This window comes from Gambusia affinis, linkage group LG15, assembly GCF_019740435.1.
Source record: "Gambusia affinis linkage group LG15, SWU_Gaff_1.0, whole genome shotgun sequence".
Classification (NCBI taxonomy): Eukaryota; Metazoa; Chordata; class Actinopteri; order Cyprinodontiformes; family Poeciliidae; genus Gambusia; species Gambusia affinis.
In genome coordinates this window covers 16,681,698-16,708,838 of record NC_057882.1, presented here as the reverse complement: position 1 = coordinate 16,708,838, position 27,141 = coordinate 16,681,698, and the positions used below count along the sequence as shown (strand labels likewise).

At 41.8% G+C, this 27,141-nt stretch overlaps 1 protein-coding gene and 1 long non-coding RNA gene across 6 annotated transcripts in view; one reads left to right on the top strand and one right to left on the bottom strand.

Moving 5' to 3' along the window:
• The window catches only part of mtmr4 (myotubularin related protein 4), a 47,854-nt gene extending 22,368 nt beyond the window's left edge, over positions 1-25,486 (top strand). For all 5 annotated transcript variants that reach the window (XM_044141399.1, XM_044141401.1, XM_044141400.1 and 2 more), the window contains 17 exons: positions 1,461-1,550; positions 9,388-9,504; positions 11,287-11,369; positions 12,245-12,411; positions 12,514-12,610; positions 14,668-14,781; positions 14,862-15,052; positions 16,036-16,164; positions 16,495-16,606; positions 18,187-18,382; positions 18,502-18,687; positions 19,933-20,103; positions 20,244-20,398; positions 21,315-22,608; positions 22,828-22,938; positions 23,056-23,144; positions 23,905-25,486. In XM_044141399.1, the coding sequence (XP_043997334.1) occupies positions 1,461-1,550; positions 9,388-9,504; positions 11,287-11,369; positions 12,245-12,411; positions 12,514-12,610; positions 14,668-14,781; positions 14,862-15,052; positions 16,036-16,164; positions 16,495-16,606; positions 18,187-18,382; positions 18,502-18,687; positions 19,933-20,103; positions 20,244-20,398; positions 21,315-22,608; positions 22,828-22,938; positions 23,056-23,144; positions 23,905-24,082 (3,480 nt within the window). In that variant the 3' untranslated portion in view covers positions 24,083-25,486. The remainder of the gene's footprint in view (positions 1-1,460; positions 1,551-9,387; positions 9,505-11,286; positions 11,370-12,244; positions 12,412-12,513; positions 12,611-14,667; positions 14,782-14,861; positions 15,053-16,035; positions 16,165-16,494; positions 16,607-18,186; positions 18,383-18,501; positions 18,688-19,932; positions 20,104-20,243; positions 20,399-21,314; positions 22,609-22,827; positions 22,939-23,055; positions 23,145-23,904) is intronic.
• Positions 2,955-14,660, bottom strand: LOC122845230. The gene is made up of 3 exons (XR_006372994.1): positions 13,451-14,660; positions 3,262-3,329; positions 2,955-3,075 (listed from the first exon to the last, which is right to left on the bottom strand). It is a non-coding gene; the product is annotated as an uncharacterized LOC122845230 (long non-coding RNA).
• Positions 25,487-27,141: the final 1,655 nt, after the last annotated feature.

The window sequence follows — 27,141 nt, the reverse complement described above, 5'->3', positions numbered from 1 at the left end:
GAATCCAAAAAGCGATCCAGGCTTATGAGGTTCATGCCCAACGTAATGGATGGGTTACTAAAATTAGCCTGCAATTCTTCAAGTGGAGGCAGACGGGAGAAAAGGGGAAGAACAAAAGAAACCAGTCAGCGCCGTCCTTAGCAGCCAAGGGTACTAGTGAGGCTGAATGAACACTTATCAGGTCACACTTTAAATCCTTGGAGAGAATAAAGTGATTGCACTGAAGCACCTGCATTGGGCCTTTATTTTCTTTTAATTCACTGACAAGAGTTACATAAGACTTCCAGGAAGTTCATCTTTATACTGTAATTAGATTCATTTGAGCATACAGTGAACATGTTTACCCACTTTGACTGCTGCGCCAATGCAGGCGGGACCACATCTTTGCAATTCCTTCATGCCACCAGAACGAGAGTCCTTGCTTTGTGCTTTTATTTTCAAAGATACTGCATCCCATGACAACACAATGACACCAAATGAAAAAGGAAAGCCTTTGATGATGTCAAACCTTGCAAAAGAACAGCCTTGCTGATAGTGACCATTATCTAAAAGCTCCAAGCATCTAATTAAACCACACAATAAGCAAAAGGTACGGACAATGCCAGTTATAACCGGATAGCTAGAGGATTTTTTTAACCTGCGTGACGTAACGCTTCACATTTACGGTATGCAAACAAGGTATTCATATCCTTGATTCTTTTTACATTTAGTCATGTTGCAGCAAATTTGTTAAATAGAGATTTTATGTGACACAAACACAAAGTAGAACAGTATTTCCCCAGCCCTGATCCTCAGGGCTCACTGCCTTGCATGATTTAGATGGTTCCCTGCTTTAACAACTTGATTCAGAGGATTGCAGTTCAACAAAAGCCTGTTCAGCGGCAATCAATTGAAATCAGGTGTGCTGAAGCAGGGGAACGTCTGTCCGTCGTGTTTTTGAGTTTAAAAAATGGTTAAAGTTGACAGAAAATTTTAAAATATCACTTGATAATAATGTGTTACTGAAAGATTGGAAGATTAATACCTGAACACCAACTATAAAGTCTTAAAAATGCAAACATTTTAAAAAGATTTAAATATGTAGCCATTGGGGGCACAAGTAAAGCCTGGTGGCCCGCCAGGCTTATAATACACTGGGGGAAACCCTGAGTGTGAAAAGGAATGAGAATTAGACAGGATTTTTTTTTTGTTTGTATTAAATGAGACGTAAGTGTGTGGGACATTAGTATTTAACGCCTGTGTAAATGTACTTGGAGTCCGTCTCTGCCAGCTTTGCATAATGTAAAGATTCATCTATCCCCATTCTTTTTGGAAAAGAGCGTTAAACTCAGATTGGTTAGTCTTAATATTTGAACCTGCTGCCATTGTGGTGGCGTTTTTGCTTTGGTCTTTGTTTTCACTGTCATTTTTTGCTGTCACTGGGAATGCTAGTATTACATTCATTGCTGTGCATTTACCAGGGTGAAGAGGGGCCTCCCAGTCTGGAGTACATCAAGGCCAAGGACTTGTTCCCCCAGAAGGACCTGGTGAAGGAGGATGAAAGCCTTCAGGTGAGCTGATTACTTTCCGTAAAGCACATTGGCTAGAAAAGCTGTGTTGTCTGCCAACATGGTGCTTCAGCAGAGCAAAGGGCCTCACATTAAAGGATTACTACTCAAGACATTATGCCTATTAGTCTGTTTTATGCTTAATACAAGAAAAAGGTAACGAGGCAACGTAGGTAATGAAACATAATTGCATTTCAATCCAGCTGATTTACTCCGATCAGGCATCATGTATACATTCCATGTTTGTTCTATTAGTCAGAGATGTGACTTTTATGTTTTCTGTGTAAACATTCCTACGAATGTAAGAAATACTGCTTTAAACGCAGCTTTTTAAACTAATGAACTCCTTAAAATCTTTTCCTAGTAGCATGTTTACCCGACAACACTATAAGAACAGCAGCATACAGTACCAATGTCAAGTGAAATGCTGCCTCCTCCTACTGTAAGCCATGACATCACTGTATCGGACAGCCGTTTTCTAAAATAATCTGATCAGTTTATTTTTGGCTGGGTGGTGAATGTCTACGCATCACACGCAGGATTATGAGTGAGCTGCCAGCTGCCACTCAGATAGGTAAAAATTGATCAGTCGGATTTTTTTTTTCTCTCTCTCTAAGAACTTCACTTTCACAGCTTTCATATTCTAAAGTATTAAACTTTTTTTTTCCTTTTTCAAACAGAGGTATTTGAGGTCAGATTTGCTATGAATATGACTCAATGCTTTTGATACAGATGCACAAATCAGATCTTTGTGGCTGACTTCTGACCTCCATTTTTTGTGGCCCTTTGACCTATTTATACTGAGTTTTGCTGACCCCAGTTTCTCTAAACGTATTATGTTGTAATAAAGCATAGTAAGAGGATTCAAAATGATTGGACTTGGACGTTTTCAGCATCAATGTGTTTTTGTTACCACAATCTGAAAACCTTTGAATACAGAGGTTGTTTGGTTTCTGATCATCCAGTGGCCAATGAGGAACAGCTCTGCTGATTAGCAACTCATTCAGGTAATTTCTCTGAGCATTTTTAGCTTTGAGTCATCTGTTGTTCTTAGGGTTTAATAATATTCTATTCTGACTGAATAGATTTCTTAATAAATTTCTTGCACCTAATTTTTTGTCACATTTGAATCCATTTAAAGTTCAGCTTTTAATCTTGTCCAATTTCCTGTTTCATATTGCTGAAGGCCAACATTAAACTGTCACTGACACAATATAACCACTTAAAACATTTTTTTTTTTAAATTGACCTACTGTGCTTTCATTCTGTGTACACAAAAGCTTTTAATGATAGATATTTCTCACAGAATACTGTAAATGCAAAGTGTCGCTGTTCAGGGTAAATCAAACCATAAACGACTAAGGTTGAGTACGCAGAAGTTCAAATCAGCAAAGATTTGCGTGATTTACTTGCAATTCTGGAGGTAGAAGCTAGATGGCGTGATGGAGAAGAGTGAGCTGGTTCTACCGAAGAACTGCAACCATATTTTTTGAGCCGTATTGTTCAGGAAGCACCAACTCCGACATTTCTGGGGAAGAAGGGTTTGAAGGTGAAGGGTAGGAGCTGGACATCTGTCGCCTTCAAATTACTGAGTAGTAATAACCAGATCTAGAACTATAATAGTTATTCATCTTTAATTCTAGTTTAAGTCACATAATCCAATTACTTGAAAGTAATTGATGACCAGTAACAATAAACAGCTGAAATTTGTCACCTTTGATGTCCGTTTCTGAGGCTTTCTAAGAAAAACAACATCATCCTTCTGCTCCCCTAAAACAGCGTCTGCAGAGGTTTAAAGAAAACAAGAACATAAAACAGGGCAGCTGCAAAACATTTGGGTCAGACGAGAGAGAAGAATCGGGGAGACTGTCGGCGAAGATGAAGCTGAAAAACCACAATGGGCAATTTACTGTCTTCTCCCTGTGGAGTAGAGTTTGTGCTTTTAGGCTGTTTGGTTAATGGAGCCGAGCATCGCGTTCTTGGAGACCGTGACAAAAGAGAGATGGACCCACCCAGCTCCTTTTTTTAGTGGTTTTCAATGGAGTGACATTTCCACTTGATTTCCAGTGGATTGAGGGGGGATATCAGCTTGTTTAGAGTTTTTATTCTAAAGTGGTCAGCTTTGAAAAGCCTTCCAGTGAAAGAGAGTGAGATCGGTATCAGTCTGAGGAGGTAAAAGCTTTATAATTATTCTCACTGATCTGCCTTCACACATGCAGTCACATGTTTTATCTAACCTTTCGTGTCTTTCTGTCACATGTCCTTCTATTGATTATTAGCAACATATTGATGGATATGGTACAAAACCATGCAAAGTAATCACAAGAAATCCCCAGACAGCAGATACACCCCTGCAAAACTAAATTTAGGTAAAATAAGTAACATTTGCACAAAGTAGAAGAAAAGATACAAATAAGTAAAATTTTAATTTTTGCCTAAAATCACTTAAGCTGGGCCGGATTTTAGCAGGGGCTTACCGGGGCTGCAGCCCGGGGCCCCGGCATTTCGGGGGCCCCGAAGGATGTTTTATATTTTTGTGAATGGATAGTGTCAGAATTTAATCAATGACTACCATGATTTTGACAGCACCGATGAAAAATGTTCCAATTTGTTCTGGCAAACGTCCATCTTGAATGCTTGCTTGTTATTGGTCCACTTTTGACGCATCTTACGCATTGGGGAGGAGGAGCGTCAAGGGAATATTATTTTACAATGGCGGACAACAGGAAATATGACAGCGGAGCGCAGAAAAGAAGGAAGAGAAAAGAAAAAGAGCATCGCGCCAAAGAGGCGACAAACAAAATGCCTAAATTGACAGGCTTTTTTAAACCTGTTAGCGGAGATGGAGCAGAAACATCATTATCCCCGCTCCTCAAACCCTTAGCTATGCTAACACCGGCACTAAGATCCCGCCAGAACCTTTAACCGTGACTGAGTCGGTGGCTGGACTGGCGTCTGTGGAGTCAGAGTTGGTGGAAGCGGGATCTTCTTCCGCAGATGGAAAGACGACTGTGGATCCGTACAGTACCGATCCGGCGCATTGGGGGGAAATTGACGAGTCCGTGCGAGCTTACTGGGCAGAGCGAGGACCGGAGAGCTGTCAAAATATGAATGTTGGCTTTCAAGCATCAGAACGGGTGTACAAGCATCAAAAGCGTCACTTCTCCAAATCTCACTTTAAACGCAAGATGTTAAATGGTGAGTACGTCGAAAGACTGTGGCTGCTCTACTTTCCATCCACCGGAGCTGCATTTTGTTTTGCATGCCGCATTTTCAGAAATGCTAATACTCAGTCAAACTTTGAAACTGGTTTCAGTGACTGGAAGCACGCAACTGAACGCAAATGCCTAAACTTTAAAAAATCCTTCAGAGGGCAGCACTTTGGACTTACCTGGGTCAGGATATTTTCTGAAAACTACAGTATGCCTGATCTCTTTTTTCCAGAAGATATTGTTTATATCCATGTTCTGTCTGACTGGCAGAGAAGCACTTTTTTGACATTTATTCCTCCACTATTTACCAAGAACTTTAAAACCAATGAAAAAGTTTGAGTTTTGATATATTCCACTTGTACTTATATGGACTTGTAAATGCTGGGGATATTTGTATAAATATTGTTTTACTCGCTTTGCTTTGTAAAAGTAGCATTGCATTTCTTGCACTCAATCTGTTTCATAGTTTGTGTTGAAGTCCAGGCAACAATAACTATTCAGTGATTTTATTTTGTGATGCAAGCATCATATTCTAGTTTCAACCCCAACATGTGGTTTAGTCTTTCTAGAAAAGAGTTCAGAGTTGTTTGTAGTTTGTGACAACTGGCTTATTAAAGTTGTAAGTTGTCAAAACTTACTGTTCGGTCATTTTCTGTTCATCCTCTAAAACAAAACAAACACATACAAATATATATCTATATATATATATATATAGATATATATCTATATATATATATATATAGATATATATATATATATATTGACTCTAGCCCAGGGGCCCCCATCCTGACTCCAGCCCAGGGGCCCCCATCCTCCTAAATCCGGCCCTGCACTTAAGTCAAAACTGATTTTGGCCATTAATTTTTAGGAAGGTGATATAATCCACAAATATGTATTAAAAGTAAAAATAATTAATTTTAACAAAAAAAAAAAGGGAGCTTTTGTCTCTCCTGATTGTTCTCACTCACTTCCATCATACATCAGTTTTCTCCCTCAGACAAAATAAAGACCTCCCCTGCCCTACTTAATACTTTTTTTGCTTTCCCTCCTCTGAGTCTGCACATTTCAACATGCGCTCACCCGCAGCAGCGTGTGCATGCCCTGACATGCGGGCTGCCCGAACCGGAAGTCACGACTCACTAGTCGGCGCATTATTCATCCTTGTTTCTCTCTTCTCACCCTCTTCCTCTCCGCGGCTCTCCTGGTTTTCTCTCTCTCTCTTTTTATGTTTCTGCTGCTTGAAAGGCTTCGTAGAGGAAACGTGACAGTATCTTATGCTGCGCTCGCCAGCTGCCAGTGACTCATTCGCCCGCTGTTGGAGCGCGGCTCGTTTAATGCGGCTCCCAGTCTGTACAGCGTGTTAACTGTGGCAATCTGGGCAGGACGTGTTGGGTGTCTCCTCACACCGGGGAAACAATCGGATTCAGCGGCTGCAGAATCGCATTTCAGTCACATGTGTTAATATTTAATGCCAACTGTCAGCAGTCATGTCGCTGCAGCAATGCTTGTGTGCTGTGTTTTTCGTTTTATCGATACTGTAGATCGATAAAATTATCTGCAGTATCATTTTGCTGTAGATCCCAACACTTTGAAAATGTGAGTTTGCAGATTGTCTTTATTATATATCGGCAGGTTTTGAGTATTAGAGGGTTCCTAAACAGTCTGGAGAAGTATAAAACAAATTTTAAATTGATCAAATTCTACAATTTATTCTGGTCTTAGAACACATGGCATGTAGCAGCATGTTGGAGAACGTTTGATTAGTTATTGTTGAAGACTTTAGCTGTGTTTTCGCTTGAGGCGATGCGTTTATGCACAATTATTCCCTATGGAATTTTACTCAAAGATTTTTTTTTTTTACTTTCAGACAGCTGTTGTGATGTGTAACCATGGCAACAAGGTATTGGGTTTTTTTGGTTTTTTTTTTTTTTTTTTACAACTGGGAGCAGATGATTAGCATTCCAAAAGCTCAAATAGTACCTGAACTTTGACCCCAAATCCCAGGGGAATTGAAAAGGAGGCTTCATGGATGCAGAGCATGAACAAAGAGTAGAGAGAGAAGGAGGAAGTTCAAACTGTTTCTTTGCCAATCATAACGGGCAGAGATTATATTCTCATCTCAAATGTCTCGATAGAAATCGATAGGGACGCATCAAAAGCAAATGATGTGGATTAGCAGAACTTGCTAATTAACCCACATGATGATGTCATCCAGGACATGTTGCCGTGAAATATCTTCTCTGCATGTTGGCATCTCATGACAGTCATGATGTTGTCATACAGCAACAGTCTTCAGTCAGAGGCCTCTTCACGGCTGTTACGAGACTGACTGCTACTGGAGAGCCTTTCCAGCCCACTGCATCAAAATCCACAAAGACTCTTTGAAGATGCTTTGATAATATGAATTACTTAATTTCCCTTTGAGCTAAATAAAGTGTTTTTGCTGGATCCATTTAGTTTTGCAGGTTTTACATCCAAAGCTTACTCTCTCTAGAAATTATTTCATAGGGAAATTTAGCTTTCATCCATTTCAAAACTGCTACAGAAGTGTTGGGAGCTTTGAAAATGTGAGTCTGGAAGAATTTGTAAAAAAAATATGTAGAAATCCTGACACCGGCTCTGCTTTTGTGCAGGCCCATTTTCATCTTCAGTCGCTTCAAAGCTAGTCCGGTACAGGTATTATTTCTAAATTAAAAAAGAAAAAAAAAGCGTTTGAAATGCTAATGAATTTTTAATCTTTAATATTTCCCCGTCCTGCTTTTGCAGTGGAGGGGGTGGGAGTTGCTCCTGCCTATATTTGGCTCTGATGTTCTACTGCAGAGCACTATGTGCTCCATTTCCCAGGTTAAGCTGGACTCTGGTTCTGTGTCTGGTCTGACTGATGGGTGCAGGATCTGCTGGAGACCTGAAGCAGGTGCAGAGAAGACATCAGGGGGTTCTTTAACACACAACATTAACAAACTATAGAAAATGCCATCCAATATGCCTAACATTTTAGGTTAGATTCTTTGTGAACTTTTATTTTATTTTGGCTCTCATCTCCATTGCGAGCAGTTTTTTTTTATGACTGTTTGTAATTTTGCTTAATTCCTGTAAAGTGTCTTTGAGTGTTTCAGAAAAGCACTATACAAGTAAAATCTATTATAATTAATAGTAGTAGTTATAGTAATGCAGTGCATTTGCTCTTTCTCTCGTTTCAAGTCTGCCTGACTTCTCTCATAATCCCCCCATCTGCCTCACTGCATGCAGTCTTTTTATCGTGCTCTGGTCACTCCGGCTCTGTGTGACTCAGCAATACATGCTAATGCAGAATGAGGTAATGTTGTCTCTAAGCAACGCCATTGTCCTCGCCAGCAGAGACTAAACAAGATCTAAGTTGCCATTCATGGTCCCCTATGACGGCAAAGTTGTTTAAAGGAGACTGAACCCCGGTGATACCTACCTTCGTGAGCTTTTCAGTGATTTCTAATCCTCCAGCAACATTCAGCGCTGAACTAACAATTGTTTGAAAGGGGAGGTGAGAAGCTGACCCGTGTGAAGGTAATTGAAAGCTTCAGATTATCCCATTACTTCGAAGTTGGCAGATGTAACTGTGTGTCACATTCACCGGCTTGGCTTTTAGAGATAATTCCCTGCCTAAAAGTAAGAAGGCAAAAAAACCCCCAACCCAGTTCTATTGACCTCTTCTAGAAACCAATTACCTTAATGTAGTGTCGTACTGCAGCCAAAACCAGGCCTTGGCTGAGACTGTAATAAAATGAGTAGAAGTAAGAATGTTAATGGAAGGCCTGGGATCCAGTCCGGCAGCCCCGCCTCCTGTTTGTCTGCTCATTCAGGCTCAGCAACAGGCCCTTTACGCTCACAAAGGTTCCTCTGTAAGACTATAGGCTTCTCTAATGGGACACCTTAGTCAGCTTTATTGTCTTTGGTTTGATTAGTGGAGGTTTTGCTTTACAGAAACTCAAAGCCATGCAGAAGTGTTCAGTGAAATGGGAGTAATAGAAAGGCTACATCTTTTCCAAAATGTTATGTGTAAAAAATGTCATCCCACAGAAAGTTTGATTCTGGTTTCCAAACCAGTGAATTTTCTTCCACCGGGTTGCTGGTCTATCTCAATATGACTCAGATAAACACGTTTTTCATTTCAAGTTCCTGCTACTGATAATAATTTGATGTTAATGTGTTAAAAGATGAGGTATTTCCTTATTTATAAAACCGTTAATAAAATGTAACTTCACAAGATGGTCAGCGTTTTTCATTTTAGTTTCTTATTTTTCGTGTTGAAGATCTCATAAAATCACGAGATTTGAAAAATAAAGACAGCCTGACCCTAATATTTTATTATTGCTTCGACCCAAATTCAAAGTCCAAATAAACAGAAAAGCTGTGAATCCTGCTTGTCAAACAAGAACAACTGGGCGCGCTGACATCACTCTGGTCAGTGGAAACCCAAGGAGTGGGGGGAAAAAATCAAAATTTTTCAAAAATTTAATCTTCAAAACTTTGATATGTTAGTAGATATAACAAAGAGTTTTTGGTGAACTCTATTTGGGATGGTGATAATTCTGCTACAACTGAAACATGATAACGCTTTTAACCCGCTCCAACATCCCGTTGTGTTCACTCAGGTCCCATTCCCAGTTCTTCAGGGGGAAGGAGTGGAATATCTCGGCCGTGCCGATGAAGCCATCATCGCCATTTCCAACTACAGACTCCACATCAAGTTCAAGGACTCTGTCATCAACGTGAGTGCCCGTCTCAGCGGAGGAGCTTGCGGATTTGTTTGCTTCTGTACAAACAACCCGAGCGTCTGCAATGCCACGCCACTGCGGAGGCCAATAGCAGCAGGGAGGAGGGTTCAGTGTTCAGTTTGGACGCACACAGGCTGCTCCCTTTCACCCCAGTGTTTTTATAAACGCACAACCGAGCTAACGAGGTAAATAAAGCGGGGGAGTTTACACGGAGGAATTGCTGTAAACCAGGGTTTCCGCGTAGTTTATTGTAGCAGCATCGTACCACAGGAGTTGCAGGCTCTCCTTTGATCTACGGGCGAAGAGGGTGTAACGTGACATCCAAGTGTTAAAGCCCGGCCCCTGCTGGCGCTGCCGTCCTCTTGACGTCAAGCCCTTGCTCAAACACAAATGAGCGTATTGTCTGGCCTCCCTGGCAGTCAAATTTCTCCTCCTTCCCAAATCGTGGTCAAGTTTTCCACAACGGTTCAGTTTTCTGGAAACGGTGTAGAGGCTCGACCACCTGTGCATTTAGTATTCTCCTTCAGAAAGAGAATAAGTCACCGTCTAACCATGCCCGTACAACTGATTACCCAACCACTCAGACTCCTGCCTTGACCCCCAGCTGTATAGATGAACTCTGTCTGAAAGCCAGCAAGCCACAACCTCTCACCCAGATGTCCTTTCACAACTTCACCCCATCCTTCCAAACCGTTTCTGCCCTTTGCTCCCCTCTTTGTTTGTCTTTCTTTCTCCCATGTTTGATTTGGACATGTGCCGCTAGTAGCACATCCACTCGGTTAGCTTTCATCTTGCACTCTTTTGTTTTTGTTTTCTTTTTAACTCATTTTTCATTTTTGTGTGGTCTTCTAAGCTTTTTGGGGTTTAATTTTTTTTTTTTTTTTCCCATTTCCTCCTGTCTTGTGTGTCTCCTCTCCCTACCTCTCTCTCTCTCTGTGTGTGTGTGTGTGTGTGTGTGTGCTCCATGGTGGCTCTGTGTTTTAGACCTACCCTGCTGTGGACAATGAGATCTCTGTGAGTACAATACGATAAAACACATCCCTCTGTCACAGATTAGACAGCTCTGTCATTCAGCCCTTCACTCTGTGTGGTTTTGAAGCACTAAAGACAAAGTGTCTCTTACATTCAGCTGAGCAGTGGCGATCAACCTTAAATTTTCTGCCAGATTGTCATTCAGGAAAAATCTTGAGACTAACATTTATTTTTCTTATAACTGCAGGTATTCTAGGTATATATTATGAATTTTCCCATTTGTGACATTTTATTAGTTGACTTCTTTTTTTTTAAAGAACGTTTGACACTTCAGAATCAGACATGGGAAGAAAAAAAGGCCGTTGGTATTTTTAGGCCTTTCAAAAATAAGCAATGAATCAATTAATTACAAGATAAATTAAAACAAGCTCCATAATTTTCATTCTGATGATTAATATTTTTTGAAGGGCAATTTTATTTACAGAGACTTCATAGTCAATTTTGTTTATGGTTTTGATTGTAAGTGACTTTTATTTCCGTTTTATTTACTGGTTGTTCTTTGATACGTAAAAAATCTTCCATTTAATGCAGCTGTTGGGTGTTCCTTACCAAATTAAAGTGTATTAGTCTGTTTTTTATTATTATTACTATTATTTTTATCATTTATCACAACAATTACTGGGACAATTTATTATCTAGAGTCATCTATGTGTTTGAGAAATTTGTGACGATTTCTTTGCAGAAGTGTTCTCTGCTTTGTGGGCCAACAGGGTGATATCATGTGCTCTCTGTCGCCCCCTGCAGGTGCCGCTCAGGCTGGTAGAAAGTGTGGAAAGCAGAGATATGTTCCAGCTGCACATCATCTGCAAAGACTCCAAAGTTGTCAGGTAGGAAAGAGACGATGGTAGCTTCATATTAGACGGCCACAGTGGGCCTGTAAGTTTAAACACAGTGCAAAAGTTATTCCGTTTACTCTGTTGTTCTTCTGTTAGATTTACTGCAACAATCTCTCGTTTTAGCTCCGTGTGAGAAACCTGACTGACGTCTCCCATTAGTTTTTCTCTGTTTAATCGTTCTCTCTGCTGCTGAAAGGATGTGTGACGGAGTGCTTGAGTTTAATTCAATTCATTACGTTTCTGTTAAATCGATGCTTCCCCATCAGTTATTATTTGACCTGAGACTAAAGATAGACGGCTAAATCTGGCTGACTGCTGAGGGTGAAAAAAGGCTGTTTGCTGAAAGAACATGATGTTTTGAGAGGTATTTAAGCCAAAACTGTACAAATGTTGCATTTAAGATTCGATTTTTTTACAAATTTGTAAATGTGTTGTACCCAAAACTTAAGTGTCACTTTTAGCTTCACCCAGTACAAATGTTATGGAAAAACAATCTATTAATCACTTTTGTTATCCAATTATTAATTGGTTAATCAAAAAAACTGTCAACACTGTATTGATAAGTCAAGCTTTTCACAGATTGATGTTAGAAGTGTTTCACATCCTTTGCCACAAATGATCAAGCGTTAACTAAAGTAAATCTATGTTGTTGCATTTTAGGCAGTAAAATGTTTTTCTTTAAAAATTGAATTTTTCATGTGTAAAAGAAAACTTAATTGAAAAATCTGAGTAATTGCCAACTAAATTAATCGTTAATCTCGCAACCTTCTCTTTACACTTTTCTTCTAGTTCCTAAAGCTCAATGTTACACAACGATATTGAAAACAAAGATGTTCTCCCTCAACTAAACCGTGGATTCTCCACAGATGCCACTTTGCGACATTCAAGCAGTGCCAGGAGTGGGCAACCCGCCTGAACCGGGTCATAGCCCACCCGTCCCGCCTGGAGGACCTGTTTGCCCTGGCCTATCACGCCTGGTGCCTCGGGGCCAGCGCAGACGATGAAGACCAGCACGTTCACCTCTGCCGCCCAGGTTTGCTCCACCAACCTAACGACATCGAGTTTAAAGAAAATGTTGCCATTTTGGGAATGTTTAATGTTTACTTGTACTATGTGCGTGTGTGTGTGTGTGTAGGGGACCATGTGCGTCACAGGATGGAAATGGAGGTCAGGCGGATGGGCTTTGACACGCAGAACGTCTGGAGAGTTTCTGACATCAACTGCAACTACAAGTGCGTCTGTGTGGTTGTGAGCGGCCGTGATGCCGCTGCAGCAATAAATGTGGTGTAGATGAAATATAGAGGTGGATGCAGTAAAAACAGTCCAAGAAAACCCTCCTGCGTCCTGAAAAGGTCAATCAGTTTATCCACTGAACTGAACAAATTTCATCAATTCACACACACGTACTATACATGAGGGAAAAGGGGGGAGAAAATATATTTTTAAAAAATCTTGTCTGAAACTGCTCTCTCTTCAGTAATTACAAATTAAATTTATGTATATGTTACCCTGCAACCTTGGAGGGCTGAAGGTAATGTGTGTGATGATCTTCCCTCAACGTGTGGTGCTGTGGTATAGAAAAGATGACACACACGTTGAGCTTCCATCAGCATAACAGGAAGATTTATTCTTCTTCAGTGCAATGAACACATTGTCAAATATTAGCTTTTTTCAACAATTCAAATAAAAGTGCATGAATTTGTTTTTCTATATTTTAATATCCTCCGCGACCTATTCTGCACAGATAAAACACATTATAATGTCCAAGCATCTCATCTATTACAGTACCTTATCTGCCAGATAAATAGATCCAGAACTGAAAAAAATGGTGCATCAAACCAGTTCAACATGAAATCAGCAGTGCTTCAGCCGCTTCTAAGCTAGCTCAATACATAAAAACCAAAGTCCGCTAGCATTAGCATACCCAAGCCTCTAGAACTTTGTCCCGTTTTTATTACACAATAATCAACATAAACCGGACAAAATGACTCAGTAGTCAACAACCGATTCAATAATCTTTTTAACTCCCGAAGGACATCAATATGTATGTATTATAATACATTTTTACTAACCTGTGGTATAGAAAAGATGAGACACACACGTTGAGCTTCCGTCAGCATAACAGGAAGATTTATTCTTCTTGTGTGCTCAGTCCTTTCTATACCACCAACGCGACAGCGTCCCTAGCGGCCGCGCGCGGAATTGCACGGACGAAATGAAACAAAACTATCTTACTTATTACAAAAATGAAAAATAATGTTGGGGTGTCCATTTTTCTACTTGGTTTTTATTCACTAATAACTTATTATTCACCCCTCTAAATATACATATACATTAAATTAACAATGTAAACCGCAAACAAAATATAATTATTCTCATTTCTGACTCAGAAATGTACAAGACTTAATGACAACAAATGAACAATATGTCAGGAGAGTTGATAGTTCTAAACCATTTTTACTTTATTTAGAAGTCCGTGATTTAGTTTTTGGTTTACATATTTTATGAGATTTCTAGTTAAATTTATGATCCAGAACGTTTCCTAGAAATTTAACTTGATGTACTCGTCCCGCTAAGTCATAATCCATGGATATTATGATCAAATCATCCATTTTTCTGTTCCCAAAAATCATAAATTTAGTTTTGTTACAGTTAAATCATTCCCAGGACAAAATGTTTTTTTTTATTATCAACAAACAAGATTACTTGTAACATATTAATTCACAAATGTTAATGTACAAAAGGCCGATAAGTTCCTAGTAGGGAGGCACAATAACTGCTGTTTGAAATCGATAACCGATAGTTTTCTCATTCCAAAGGCCGATAACTGATTTCATACTGGGAAATAAGAAGAATGACGCCTTAATTTCTTCATATGAGGCCGATAATTATCGTGCCCCTCTAGTTCCGAGTGCAACCAAACTCAGGTTTTATTTTAAGCTTCCACGTTTTCTCCAAATCTTTTCGGTGGTTTGGAAATAATCCTGTATGAGGAAAGGTCCGTCTGCTCACAGAGCCCGTTGTAGCGCATCCTGTTGAGGGAGACAGACACACAGGACAACGAGCTAATTAAACAAGCTGCAGCCTGCTGAGTCCCATGACTCGGCACACTATTTCACTTTCATCCCTACCAATATCCACACAGCCTGTCTGTCCCTCAGCAGGTGGCGAGGAACTGGAGAAAGTATCAGGAGAGAGGAGAGACGACCAGAGACAGATGGTGTCAGGCTGAGAGTCATTAATGGCGCGTTAGAAACTGCGACGCCCTGACCCGCTGTTTCTCCTGCAGGTTGTGCTCCAGCTACCCGCAGAAGTTCCTGGTTCCCATCTGGATCACCGACAAAGAGCTGGAGAGCGTGGCTTCCTTCAGGTCCTGGAAGAGGATCCCCGTGGTGGTCTACAGGTAAGCCGGCCGGCGCAGCCTCCGACGTCTCCTGCTTGCACGTCAAAGCGCGCGTTTGACCCTGCCGCTTCGTGTTCAAGGCACCAGAAGAACGGGGCGGTGATTGCTCGCTGCAGCCAGCCTGAGATCAGCTGGTGGGGCTGGAGGAACACGGACGATGAGTACCTGGTGACGTCCATCGCTAAGGCCTGTCACATGGATACGGGAGCCAAGGGGACGGCGACGGTCCGGCAGAGAGGGGAGGCTCCCGACTCATGTGACAGTGATTTTGGTAAATCTGCTGTGTGTGGATCCGTAGATGTCATCATGTTACAGCACGGTTTGAAGCTGGTGGGACTTGAATGCAGTTTTGTGCCATTGTATAATGTAAAGTATTGGATTCAATCATTACTTTTCTCCAAAGTACATCAGAGTTAAATTATTTATCAAGTAACTCGATGAAAACAGATCCTTTCATTTGTAATTCTTTTTGTTTTACACAGCTCTTTAAATGTTTCTAAATTGCATTATACTACAAAAAAAAGATGCATTTTATTCAGAACGAAGACGTTGAAAGCATGAAATGGCAGAAAAGATAGATAAAATCTGAAAAGCATGACATGCATATTGCATTGTGGTCCATTTAGTTTAATGCCTCTAAATTCAGTTCTGCTTATTACTTTCATCTTTAGACCTTGGATCAATACTTTGATAAGTTACCTTTTGCTGCAGTGATGGATAAAAAAAGCTTGAATGGTGTGTTCAGTCATGTATATTGTTAGTAGGCTCCTCTTTAACCTGCCTGTGTATCTCTCTCTTCAGTTAAACATAATATGAAGCTGCATTTGTAGTTCTGTTTTTGCGTGCTTCAATTTAAAACCAGAACTTGCGGCTGTTATCAATGACTGCTGTGTTCATGCATTCAGGTTCTATGAAAATTAGAAATGTATTATCAGCAGAATTTGCAAAGGAAACAATTCTTTGACTCTTTCAGGCTTAATTTGGTGGCATCAGTGTGTCGGTCTGCAGAGTTTCAGCACCTCTGCAGCACTCACTTGGAGTACCACAATAATTACTTCTCTCCAGCAGATGTAGCTTTTGGAGGCATGCTTCTTGTGATTGGCATCAGGAGGAATTATTGATTTTTAAACATTTTTTTGTTTTGTTTCTCTTTATGACGTCCACAGCATCTCTCTGTTTCCCTGCTTCTCGTCTTCTCCTTCCTCCTGCTACCAGGCTTCGCTCAGCTCTGTCGTCCTTCCTGTTTTCCCTCAGACTCGTCGCTGACGGGCGGCTCTGGCTGCGATGACAGCACGGTTCCCCAGAAGCTGCTGATCCTGGACGCCCGCTCCTACACCGCCGCTGTGGCCAACCGAGCCAAAGGTGGTGGCTGTGAATGCGAAGGTTGGTCTGATCACATATTAAGCAGGTTTTCGTTCTTATGAAATCTGTCTGCACGTCATGTTTGAAACTCTGCCTACGATAATACTTAAATGTACGGTAGATTTCAGCCTGGGGCGCCTTTTGGACATTTTCTTAAACAATGACCATGTTTGCATTCAAAGCTTAGAAAGTTAAGAAAAGTAATTCTGATTAATAACAGCACTAGAGTGTGATTAAGCTGATTTAAATGGTTTTTTTCCGTCAATTGACAGCACTAATATATATAAATGTTGTCTATATCTTGCACTAAAGCTTAGCGATTTTGACGTGTATGTGTGTTGTTATTTTTAGAGTACTACCCCAACTGTGAAGTAATGTTTATGGGAATGGCCAACATCCATGCCATCCGCAACAGCTTCCAGGCTCTGCGGGCCGTCTGCAGTCAGATCCCAGATCCGGGAAAGTAAGTCGATCTGTTTGACCTTTCTCCATCTGAGCAGCTCTGCCCTCATTTGCGCCTCCCTCTCCTCTGTTTTGATGCCAGCGGTAAAGCAACACCTCTCCGACATGAGAGCGATGCCACACAGCAGTTCCTGTTCCTGCCGGGCTTACCCGCCGTCCGTCTGCACACATCGATCCGTACTTGTTTAAATTTGTATTTGTTTACGTGTTTGGTTTTCTGATAACCCGGCTGCTGAGACATCATATTGTAAAGCTTGTTGGGGGTTTTTTCTCCATGAGTTTTTAGCCCAGTGGTTAATTATGATGATCTAAAAATTCACTCTATGTGAACGCAGAGTAACTTAATCCGACGTATATGTATAAATACTCCAGAGGCCTTTACTACGTGGTTAGTGAGGTTTTTATTGTCACAGAACAGGCGTATGTCTGACATCACCATGGAAACCTACCATAAAACCAAAGGTTATGTAGGCCCTAAAAAAATCAAAGTAAATATGCTACCTTGGTTTTTTTTTATTATTTTGTAAAAGACCTTGTGTGTCTAGAATGTTTCTTTCAGTGCCTCAGAAAAAATATTCATGCACTCTGTAAACGTTTTCAGACTTAGTTACACTAACGCTTGTGGTTGCAGCGTATTTTTATAAAAAACACATTTGACCAAACTGAGCTAATGTGAAGAAAAATGGCTAAAATTTATCGCTGGGTGTGGAAAGTTGGAGATCCGCTAGAAAACGTTTAGTTTTGATAGTGAAAGTGAAACAGAGCTCTACAAAGTATCGTCTCAGTGTAATGTGTTTTTCCACATTAAACAAAAGAAAAATACAAATTCTAAATCGGGGGCTATTACATAAAATCTGATTTTTTTAAAAAAAAGCACTTCCTCGTGGTTTTGATAGATTTGAGGAAAAAAAATCAGCTTTTTATAACATATTAGAAATTAAATGTTTATATTCTTCCTCCGGTTTCACTCATTAAGTGGTTTCCTGCTTTGACTTGCAGAGATATTACTTAAACTTTGCTCTGAATACTTCTTTTTTTAACCTCTTTCTGGTGTACACTTGCAGTAAGAAAACCTTATTTTAATTTTCCCATGTCTAACTTTTCAGCACGACATGGGAGGTTATTTAAAGGTAACATTGATGAACAGGTATTAGTTAAAATGGTGGATTATTTCACAAGGCATTTTCCCATGTTATAAAACAAATAATCTGCCAGGAAAACTAGTAATTTATTTTTATCAATCTTAAGAAACTATTGACTTAAAACAAGCTGAAAATTACTTGTCTTATTTCAGGCGTGCTAAGATATTTACACTATAAACTAGACCAAAATACTTAGATTTTTGTTTGTGTACAGCGTTAAATTAGCAGAAATAACTGGTAATTACACGTCAAAGATAAGAATAACAATATTGACTCTCTAAGTGGAGTTGTGTCGCCCGGTGAGCTCTTCGTGGTTAAACCTGCAGACCTAAAGCACTTTAGGAGACGCTGAAGCTGCCTCCTGTTACCAGCTCATTATCACACCACTTAGTGTGGATTTCAGCCGGTCGGTCTAATCGGCCTCTTGTCGTGGTTTCAGCTGGCTGTCGTCTCTTGAGAGCACCCGATGGCTGCAGCACCTGTCGGTCATGCTGAAGGCCGCCACTCTGGTGTGTGGCGCGGTGGAACGGGAAGGCCGGCCCGTCCTGGTACACTGCTCAGATGGCTGGGACCGAACGCCCCAGATAGTAGCCCTGGCCAAAGTTCTTCTAGACCCTTACTACAGGACGTTAGAGGTGAGAGATCACTTGTTTTTCTTTCTTTCTTTTTTTTATGTATCAGCAAATATTTTATTGTTGTTTTTTTTTTTTTTTTTTATAGATTCTCACTGTTAAATTCATTTTTTTCTCCACAGGGTTTTCAGGTGCTTGTGGAGACGGACTGGCTGGACTACGGCCATAAATTCGGGGACCGGTGCGGCCACCAGGAGAACGCGGACGATGTGAGCGAGCAGTGTCCCGTCTTCCTGCAGTGGCTGGACTGCGTCCACCAGCTGCTCAAACAGTTCCCCTGCCTGTTCGAGTTCAACGAGGCCTTCCTGGTGGGTGGTCGCCCAGCTCTCTCCGCCCTGCATCTTTCACCATGAAATCGAGAAAAAACAAAAAAAGAATCGAGAAATTGAGATTGTGTTGGTGGAATTTATTGAAAATAGTATAGATGTCCGAATGAAGATAATTTATGCTCCATACTGAGCCAGATCTTTATAACGTGTTGCAGTAATTGCCAATCAAATACTCCATTCAAGTTATTTAAGTAAATAGTCGAACGCCAGCTAGCGATGATTTTAGTTAGCGATTATTCTGACAATTAATCGATTAATCGTATCAAAAAATTGTCGAATTACACTAAAGTAAGCCTTTTCTAAACAAAATTAGAAATACAATAATGGATGTGAATAAACAAATAATTCAATTTCTATTTTTTTTAAATAAGAAACATTTTGTAGCATAAATCCAATAACATAACATTTTGTTAGTGAAAATTAAACATTATGTGCAGCTAAAAAAAATGCTCATGTGATAAACTCATCCGTTTCTGCTTGACTGTGTGTAGCTGAGCTGTTGATTATGTTTTTGAATAAGTGATGAAAAATTGGACAGCAAAAGGAACTTTACAGGAGATTTATTTTTCCTGAATTTGAACCAGGTTGCGCTAAAACTCTCCCACTTGACGAGTTCTGGGTAGAACATATTTACAGATGAATTTCAGCCCTAGTCAATGGCATTCGAGTGCCTGAAAGAGCAATAAAATAACACTGCATATCCAGTATTACAAGAGCAACAGCAGCTCTAACAGGCGTCTCTTCAGGTCAGCCTCAGCATGTCGCTACAACACGAGTTAAATCAAATGTAACAATTAAACTCCTGGAATATTTCAGTGAGTCATGGGAAGATTAACTATGCAGAAAAAAAACTGTTTTCCTGCTTTATAAACTTACTGCAAGTCACGTAACTCCAACAGGAAGCTGAACGATGTTCGTCTTCGCCACTGTTGCCAATCGATGCAATGCCACATCAGTTCGGGAAAAAAAAAGAAGCTTGGCACCAAAAGAACTATATAAAAAATGCAATTTTCTTTTGAGTATTTTTGTCGTGATACAGGTCTTAAATTTCACGCATAACTGTCTTAAAAAGGTTTTCAGAAGTCAGAAATTTGTGTTGGTGAAACCTGCGGAAATCCTGTTTTAGGTTTGAACGTTTTTACGCCACTCAGCCGTCACGTGGCGCTAAGAGAGACAAAATGTCCTGAAAAGGCCCAACGTGACTCATCCTCCTCTCTCGTGCAGGTCAAGTTGGTGCAGCACACGTACTCTTGTCTCTACGGCACGTTTCTGTGCAACAACGCTCGAGAGCGAGAAGCAAAGAACATCTACAAGCGCACCTGCTCTGTGTGGTCGCTGCTCCGCGCGGGGAACAAGAACTTCCAGAACTTCCTCTACGTTCCCGGTCACGATGTGGTAATACCAGACTTCATATTTCATACTCACTGTAAAAATCTTCCGAGCAACCCTCACTTTTTGTCTTTGGGGAACAAATTACAAAATAATCACGACTTGCTGTTGAGCTGCCGTGTTTGTCCCTGCCTCTTGTCTGCCAGGTGCTGCAGCCAGTCTGCCACACGCGGGCCTTACAGCTGTGGACAGCTGTTTACCTGCCCACTTCGTCCCCCTGCACAGCTGTGGATGAGTCTGTGGAGCTCTACCTCCCCCCATGTGCCACTGGAGATGAGCTCACCTCCCGCTCACTGGACAGGTACGTTCACAGTTCACTATTTATTGCCTCTTGCAAAAGCATATATGCCTCTTTAACATTTTACGCCTCCCTGTCCCACAAGCCAGAGTTTTATCACATTCTGACCACAAGCTTCAATTTATTTTATTGGGTTTTTTTTTTTCATGTGGTAATAAACCAGAACTAAGTAGTGCTTGAATTTGCAGTGAAACATGTAAAAGGTTTTGCCATGCATGTGAATTCAGCCTCCCTGAGTCTCACTGCAGCCGAACACTTAAGACTGGAAGATATTTTAAATACGCAAAATAAAACACGACAACCAAAGCCAATAAACAAAATGGTTTACGATGACTCGGGGAAAAAAAGAACATTACCCTTCAAAAAACATTAGTCATCACAATGGAAATTATCGAGCTCATTTTAATTTATTACATTAATTTATTTAATATTCTCAATGGCTCAAAGAGTTATTGATCTGTGTAATTGAAAAGAAGATTAGCTTATATTTTACACATTATTACAATCGGAGGATCTTTTTTGTTTAGTGTTTTGTTTTTAGATCAAAACATTAATCACACTCAATTCTCTCGCATTGAGTGTGAGAGAATTTTCAAAACATAAATTGTTGTTATATTTTAATTTATTTGTCCTGGCGATGTAGAATAATATCACAAGACATTATTAATAACAGAAACAAATGAAGCTTGTCATTTTTAGTTAATTTGTGTTGATTTTTACTGTGGGAAAATGGACAAACCCTGATCTTTGTGCTGTGTTTTTTTTAATGATAAAACCATAAATAGAAAACTATACTAAAGTTTAGAGTTGTAAGGTGAAAAAATAAAGACGTTTAAGGGAAATGAAAACAGAGAGTTATACTGCCCTCTAGTGTCCCAGTAAGAAAATGTGGGAGAAATAATTCCCCTTTCCTGCCCAGACTTCCCAAGACTCGCTCCATGGACAACCTGCTGTCCGCTCTGGAGAACGGTCTTCCTCTGACCCGGACATCCAGTGACCCGAATCTGAACAAGCACTGCCAGGAGGGCCGCCCGGCCCCAGAGCCCTCGGCTGCGTCAGACGACTCGTCTGCAGGCCGCCCTGAGGACGACCCGACTGACGGGGCGGAGGAGGCGCCGCCGGCAGCCGGTCTGAGTCAGGACCAGAACCACAAGGGCGGATTGGGGTTGGAGGAAGAACCCTGTCTGACCACGCAGCCCTTGCCGTCTCCACCCCTCCCCCCCGTCTGCAACTCCCCCACCCGCTCACAGACTGCCTTCATCACTCCGGTCCTCCACCAGGCGTCACCTCAGGCCCCCAGCCCGCCGCTGCCGTCTCCTCCGCTGGAGGCGGAAAGTCCAGGAGGGTCTCCAGAACCCGCCTCCCCGTCCCACAAACCAGAGCCCTGCTTACCTCTGCCCTGCAAAAACACCCAGCCTGCCGCCAACGCCTCCACCTTACTAACCAACGAACATAGCGACGGCGAGGCTGACGGGCTGCCGCCGCCCAGCGCCCTGCTGGCGGTGAGGGAGCAGACGGCCAGCTTGGACAACTCCACGGAGACGCTCACAGACGAGGGCGAGCTGCCGCCCGCCTCGTTCCCTCTGCTCCATCAGAGCCGCTCCAGTGACGACGAGTCGCCGCAGAAAGACCAGGACAGTTCAAGGTCGGAACCGGCGAAGGGAAGAGGGATGACACTGACGGATTCACCTGCTCACACCGACGCCGTCCTCCAACCTCTGACCTCTCAGCTGACCGACCTGCCTCTGCTGGTCTCCCCGTGGGACAGTGTCCCCATCCCGGGTCTGGGCCAGTCTAGCTTCAGGCACCCTGGCGGCTACCAGAGCCGCCGGCTGCTGGGTAAGCTCCTGCGCTCGCAGGGCTTCGCCGCCGCCAGCGGCTCGCAGTGCTGCCGCAGGGAGGCGCTCTGCTGCTCCAGCGGCGCCCGCAGCCTCAGTTACTCCCTGGCGGGCCACCAGCTGCTGCCGGCATCGTACTCCTCCCCGTCGGCCTCCAGCTCGCCGCCTCCGCCCCACGCCCCGGCGTACCTGGACGACGACGGGCTGCCGGTTCCGCTGGATGCCGTGCAGCAGCGGCTGCGGCAGATCGAGGCCGGATACAAGCAGGAGGTGGAGGTGCTGCGGCAGAAGGTGAGGCAGCTGCAGATGAGGCTGGAGAGCAAACAGTTCAGCACCCCGCCCTCCGAGCCGGACGTCGACTACGAGGACGACATCGTGAGTTTCTTCGTCTTCATTCTGCAGATTTCATAAATATTTCCTCAGTTTTTCTAGTCAAGTTTCTTTGCAGAGCAACGAGGCATTTCAAAATGCTTTACGTCATAAAAACATTGTTCAGTCACCAATTATGAAACAATTGATAAACATTACATTTTGTCAAATGTTCTCTAAGCGTCCAGCGTTACTGTGTCCTCTAAAATGTCCGCTGTTTTCCAGACGTGTCTGCGGGAGTCAGACAACAGCAACGAGGAGGACTCTCTGTCCACCCACAGCGAGGACCGTCTGTCTGAGGGCAGCTGGGATCGAGTCGAACCCAAGGACACAGAGGTCAGCTTCTTCCATCTACAAACAGATCCTGACTCTGTCAGGGAGCAGCTCCTGACACCCTCCACTGCTCTGTGTGTGTGTGTGTGTGTGTGTGTGTGTGTGTGCGTGTGCGTACAGGTGACGAGGTGGGTCCCCGACCACATGGCCTCTCACTGCTTCAACTGTGACTGTGAGTTCTGGATCGCCAAGCGGCGTCACCACTGCAGGTGGGGCTTTATGTCAGTAAATATGACGACGCTGAATCAGTTTCCACTAATGTAGAGTCATTACAAGCAGAAATTTGACTTCACCTTCTTTACTCTAATACCGCTAAAGTATCCAGTGCAACCAACTCCTTTCAGCTAGTAAACAGAATCCTGCTGTGGAACTAGAACTGCGTTTCCATTGACAAAAGAATCCAGCAAATTGAAATTACAAAAATAAATTTGCTTACCAATTTTGATTTTTTGATAAAAGGTTTTTGCTCTGGGATTAACTGTTTTTTTTGTTTTTTTCAACCATATTGAAATGTTTGTAATAAAAACTTTTTATTGTTACTATGTATTTTTTGCTTCACACAAGTCACACCGGTTTGTGTACAGCAGCTTATTTGTAACAGGGGCTTTTTGGGATGATGCACACAAGTTGAGCTGTTCAATTTCTCCAAAAAGCCTAATTATGTCCGCTATCTTCTCTTTACCATTATTAGAAAATTTGATTGAATTTTTTGTTTCCTTAACAAAACATTTTATATGTTTGATCCATAAATGCATCAAACATTTATCATCTGAGCTGCTGTTGTACATTTGTTGACTGAGTTGTTTGTTTTCAAGCATGAAAACATCTTTAAACAGTCAGAGCACCGTGAATTTTATTTCAAGCAGCATTAAAAGGTCTTGAATCTTTTTAGTTATCCTGACATGAAGGCTTTATTTTAGTGCAGCTCAAACACAAACAAATATATGACATATATTTGTTTTTCCGTAGGAACTGCGGTAACGTGTTCTGCAAAGACTGCTGCCACCTGAAGCTGCCCATCCCGGACCAGCAGCTGTACGACCCGGTGCTGGTGTGCAACACCTGCCACGACCACCTGCTGGAGTGTCGCACCCGCGAGATCCGCAGCCAGCAGCTCAAGAAGGCCATCGCCACGGCGTCCAGCTGAGAGGACGCACAGCGACGCGCGGCACCACCTCTGCTGCGCCCTGCTCGCTTTGGGGCAGAGCGACACCCCGTTGGCGACCTCGACGCGCCGTCGTCATGGCTACGGAGGGGCTACGAGGAAGAGAAGTTTGTCTTGAAGCACAGACGCGCCATAGACTCGAAGGTATGACGCAGGTTAGCAGGAAGCGGAGGTGACGATGATGCTGTTGGGACATTTTTTCAGCCCGGAGCGCTGCAGCGTCCTGCTGCCGCCTCCCCCCTCTCTTCACCCCGACGCAGCGTCCCGTCTCTGTCCACCACCTTTGTCCACCGTTGTGGCTGGACTTCGTCTCTCTCTCCAGAGGACAATCGCTCAACCTTCGCGTGTCGGGGACTCCGACGGCCTCCACCTGTACCACTGGAGGCGACTTTAAAAGAGGAAAGAAAAAAAAATGCTGCTACAGTATTTAAAAGTCTAATTTTGTATTTTTATTTTGTGCACTACTAGCTGTTGTGTTTTTGAGGGAGACCAAACTTGAGCAAAAAGGGAGAAATCTGCTGTTTACTTTGCTAACGCATCTTATTCCTTAGAGCCGGAATGTAACGCGTGCTGGGGAAGACTGGATCCGTTTCCGTTCTCGCTGGAGTCCTTTAGGTGTTTGTCTCTGCCGCGTGTTCTCAGACCTTCTGTGTATGCACAGTCAACATGGTTCTGTGTTTGTCGCTGCTTCGCTCCGATGCGGCCGTGTCGCGGCGTCAGACGTCCCGAACGCCGCCGCTTGTTTTCGGAGACGACGGCTGAGAGGAAGGAGGAAGACGGGAGTCGGGATGTGAAATTTTACAGGTGCTGGCGGCTTTTCCGTGACGAGTTTATGCCGAAACTCTCATCTGAACATCTCAAGCTTGTGAACTGGATACAGAATACCCAGATTTCTTTTTCTTTTTCTCCTGTCTCTTTCCTCCCACTAAAAAATGTTTTTGTGTCTACTGGTTGTTTCTTGAATCAATAGTGCCATATTTGGTTTTTGTCTACTTTTAAAAGCCTTTTTTCTGTTGTTTTATTTTCTTCTGGACAGCAGCAGGTTTCTAATTGGCCACGTCTGTGTATGATTTATTGGTGCAAATATTTAGTTGCTTAATAACACTGACTTAAATTAAGATTAACAAATTGCAGAGGTTAGATAAAGACAATGATGGGATATAACTGAATTAGCAAACCGTTCCGGGTTAACCATTGTGTAATGTTTGCCATGTTATTTTTGCACGATATCCAAGTCAAAATTTTCAAGGCGAGATCAAAAATGTAACAAGCTGTTATCTGATCAGTAGTGATGGCTAAAACCCGTTACCTAATAATTGTTGTAAAGAAAATGCACTGTAAAACTGAAATCCCAAGAGTTAAAAATAAACCATCATATCAACTCGATCGGCGTCTGTCAAAAATCTCTGACTCCCAAAACCTTCAGCCATTTAAACACTTCTGGTGAAGTCAGCTAGGAGGAAACAGCTGCATCACTGTTGAGTCAATATCACATTTATCAAATCTAATCAAACTTTATTTGTATAGCACATTTCAGCAGCAATGCATTTCAAAGTGCTTTACAACATATCATACACAGAAACACAATGCAACATAGAATCAACAATCAAAACACAACATTAAGTCGGATTCTGTCAATATATTTGTAACTGATTACGTTTCAAATACAACTCTAAACAAGTGGGTTTTCAGTCGAGATTTAAAGGAAGTCAGTGTTTCAGCTGTTTCACAGTTTTCCAGAAGTTTGTTCCAAATTTGTGGTGCATAGATGCTGAATGCCGCTTCTCCTCGTTTGGTTCTGGTTCTGGGGATGTTTACCTATTTATCCCGATATGTAAGCATTAATCTTTATATTGAGATGCTGAACGCTTGGCAGTATGCCTGTTTAGGATTGTATTTGAAACGTAGTCGAGGTAAACATGATTATGCTTTGATCTGATGGTCATATTGCCTCCTGGAGGTAAACATCGACCCATTATCAAGTGTTATGCAGTCTCTATCAGGTTTTCTTACCACACTGCAACAGCATGATGCTGCCACCACCATGTTTCACAGGCAGATAATGTGTTTAGAGTGATTTGAAGTGTTTTTCTGCCATAGATGGTACTCTGGGTCACAAAAATTACATTTTAATCTAATTTGATGAGACTTTCCCAAGTTTCTCCCTACATGGCTTGTTGGGAAGTGTAAACAGGACTTCCTATGGGACGCTTTCAGCAATAGCTCTTCTCTTGCCGCTACTCCATAGAGACCAGATTCATAGTGTTAAGGTGAACTGAGCTCAGAAAATTCCTGCATAAACACCCTCCATGTTAAACATTAACTCATTTTCTTCTACATGTTTATTTTTTAGGCAAACATGGAATAATCCCAACTTAACAGAGAAGTTTTTACTGTCCGGGAGATTTTTTTTTTTCCTTTCTTTTTAGTCTTCAGTGGCTGCTGCATCGATTCTTGATGCCACTAGATGGCGTTTATTCACCAGCAGAAGCACAAGTTCCCCACAGCAAACGCAGCACCTTCAACCAATCAAATCAAGAGTTTTTCATGACTTTACAGTGAGATATTTCTTAACGCCATTTCTTTTTTCTGGTATGAGTGAATAAAGTTCCTCTTTTCTTTCAACAGTTTTTTTTTTTTTTTTTTTTTTTGGAGGAATAATAAAGTAGAAATTAATATGCATGAGTGTCATGATGTTTAAAAACTCATACAGTTATCTGTGATACTGACCAAATGTATGTGAACTTCTGAATTCAAGGAAAGTTGCAAAATCATCTCTAAAAAAAATTGATGCGACCACATTTTCTGGCAAATAGAAATAATTTTGCTAATTGTAACTAACTCAAAAAGAGAAAACTTTGATTGGACTAAACTTCAGACAGTGAGATAAAAATATGTCTTTATTCAGTGTGTGTAAATATCTGACGTCGGCTGCATGAGGACTGGACTTCCACAGAGTTTCATTGCACTTATTCAGTTATGTCGTTTTTTCCAGAGGTGAAACACAAGCCAAGCTAATGTTAACTCAGCATGATCAATAA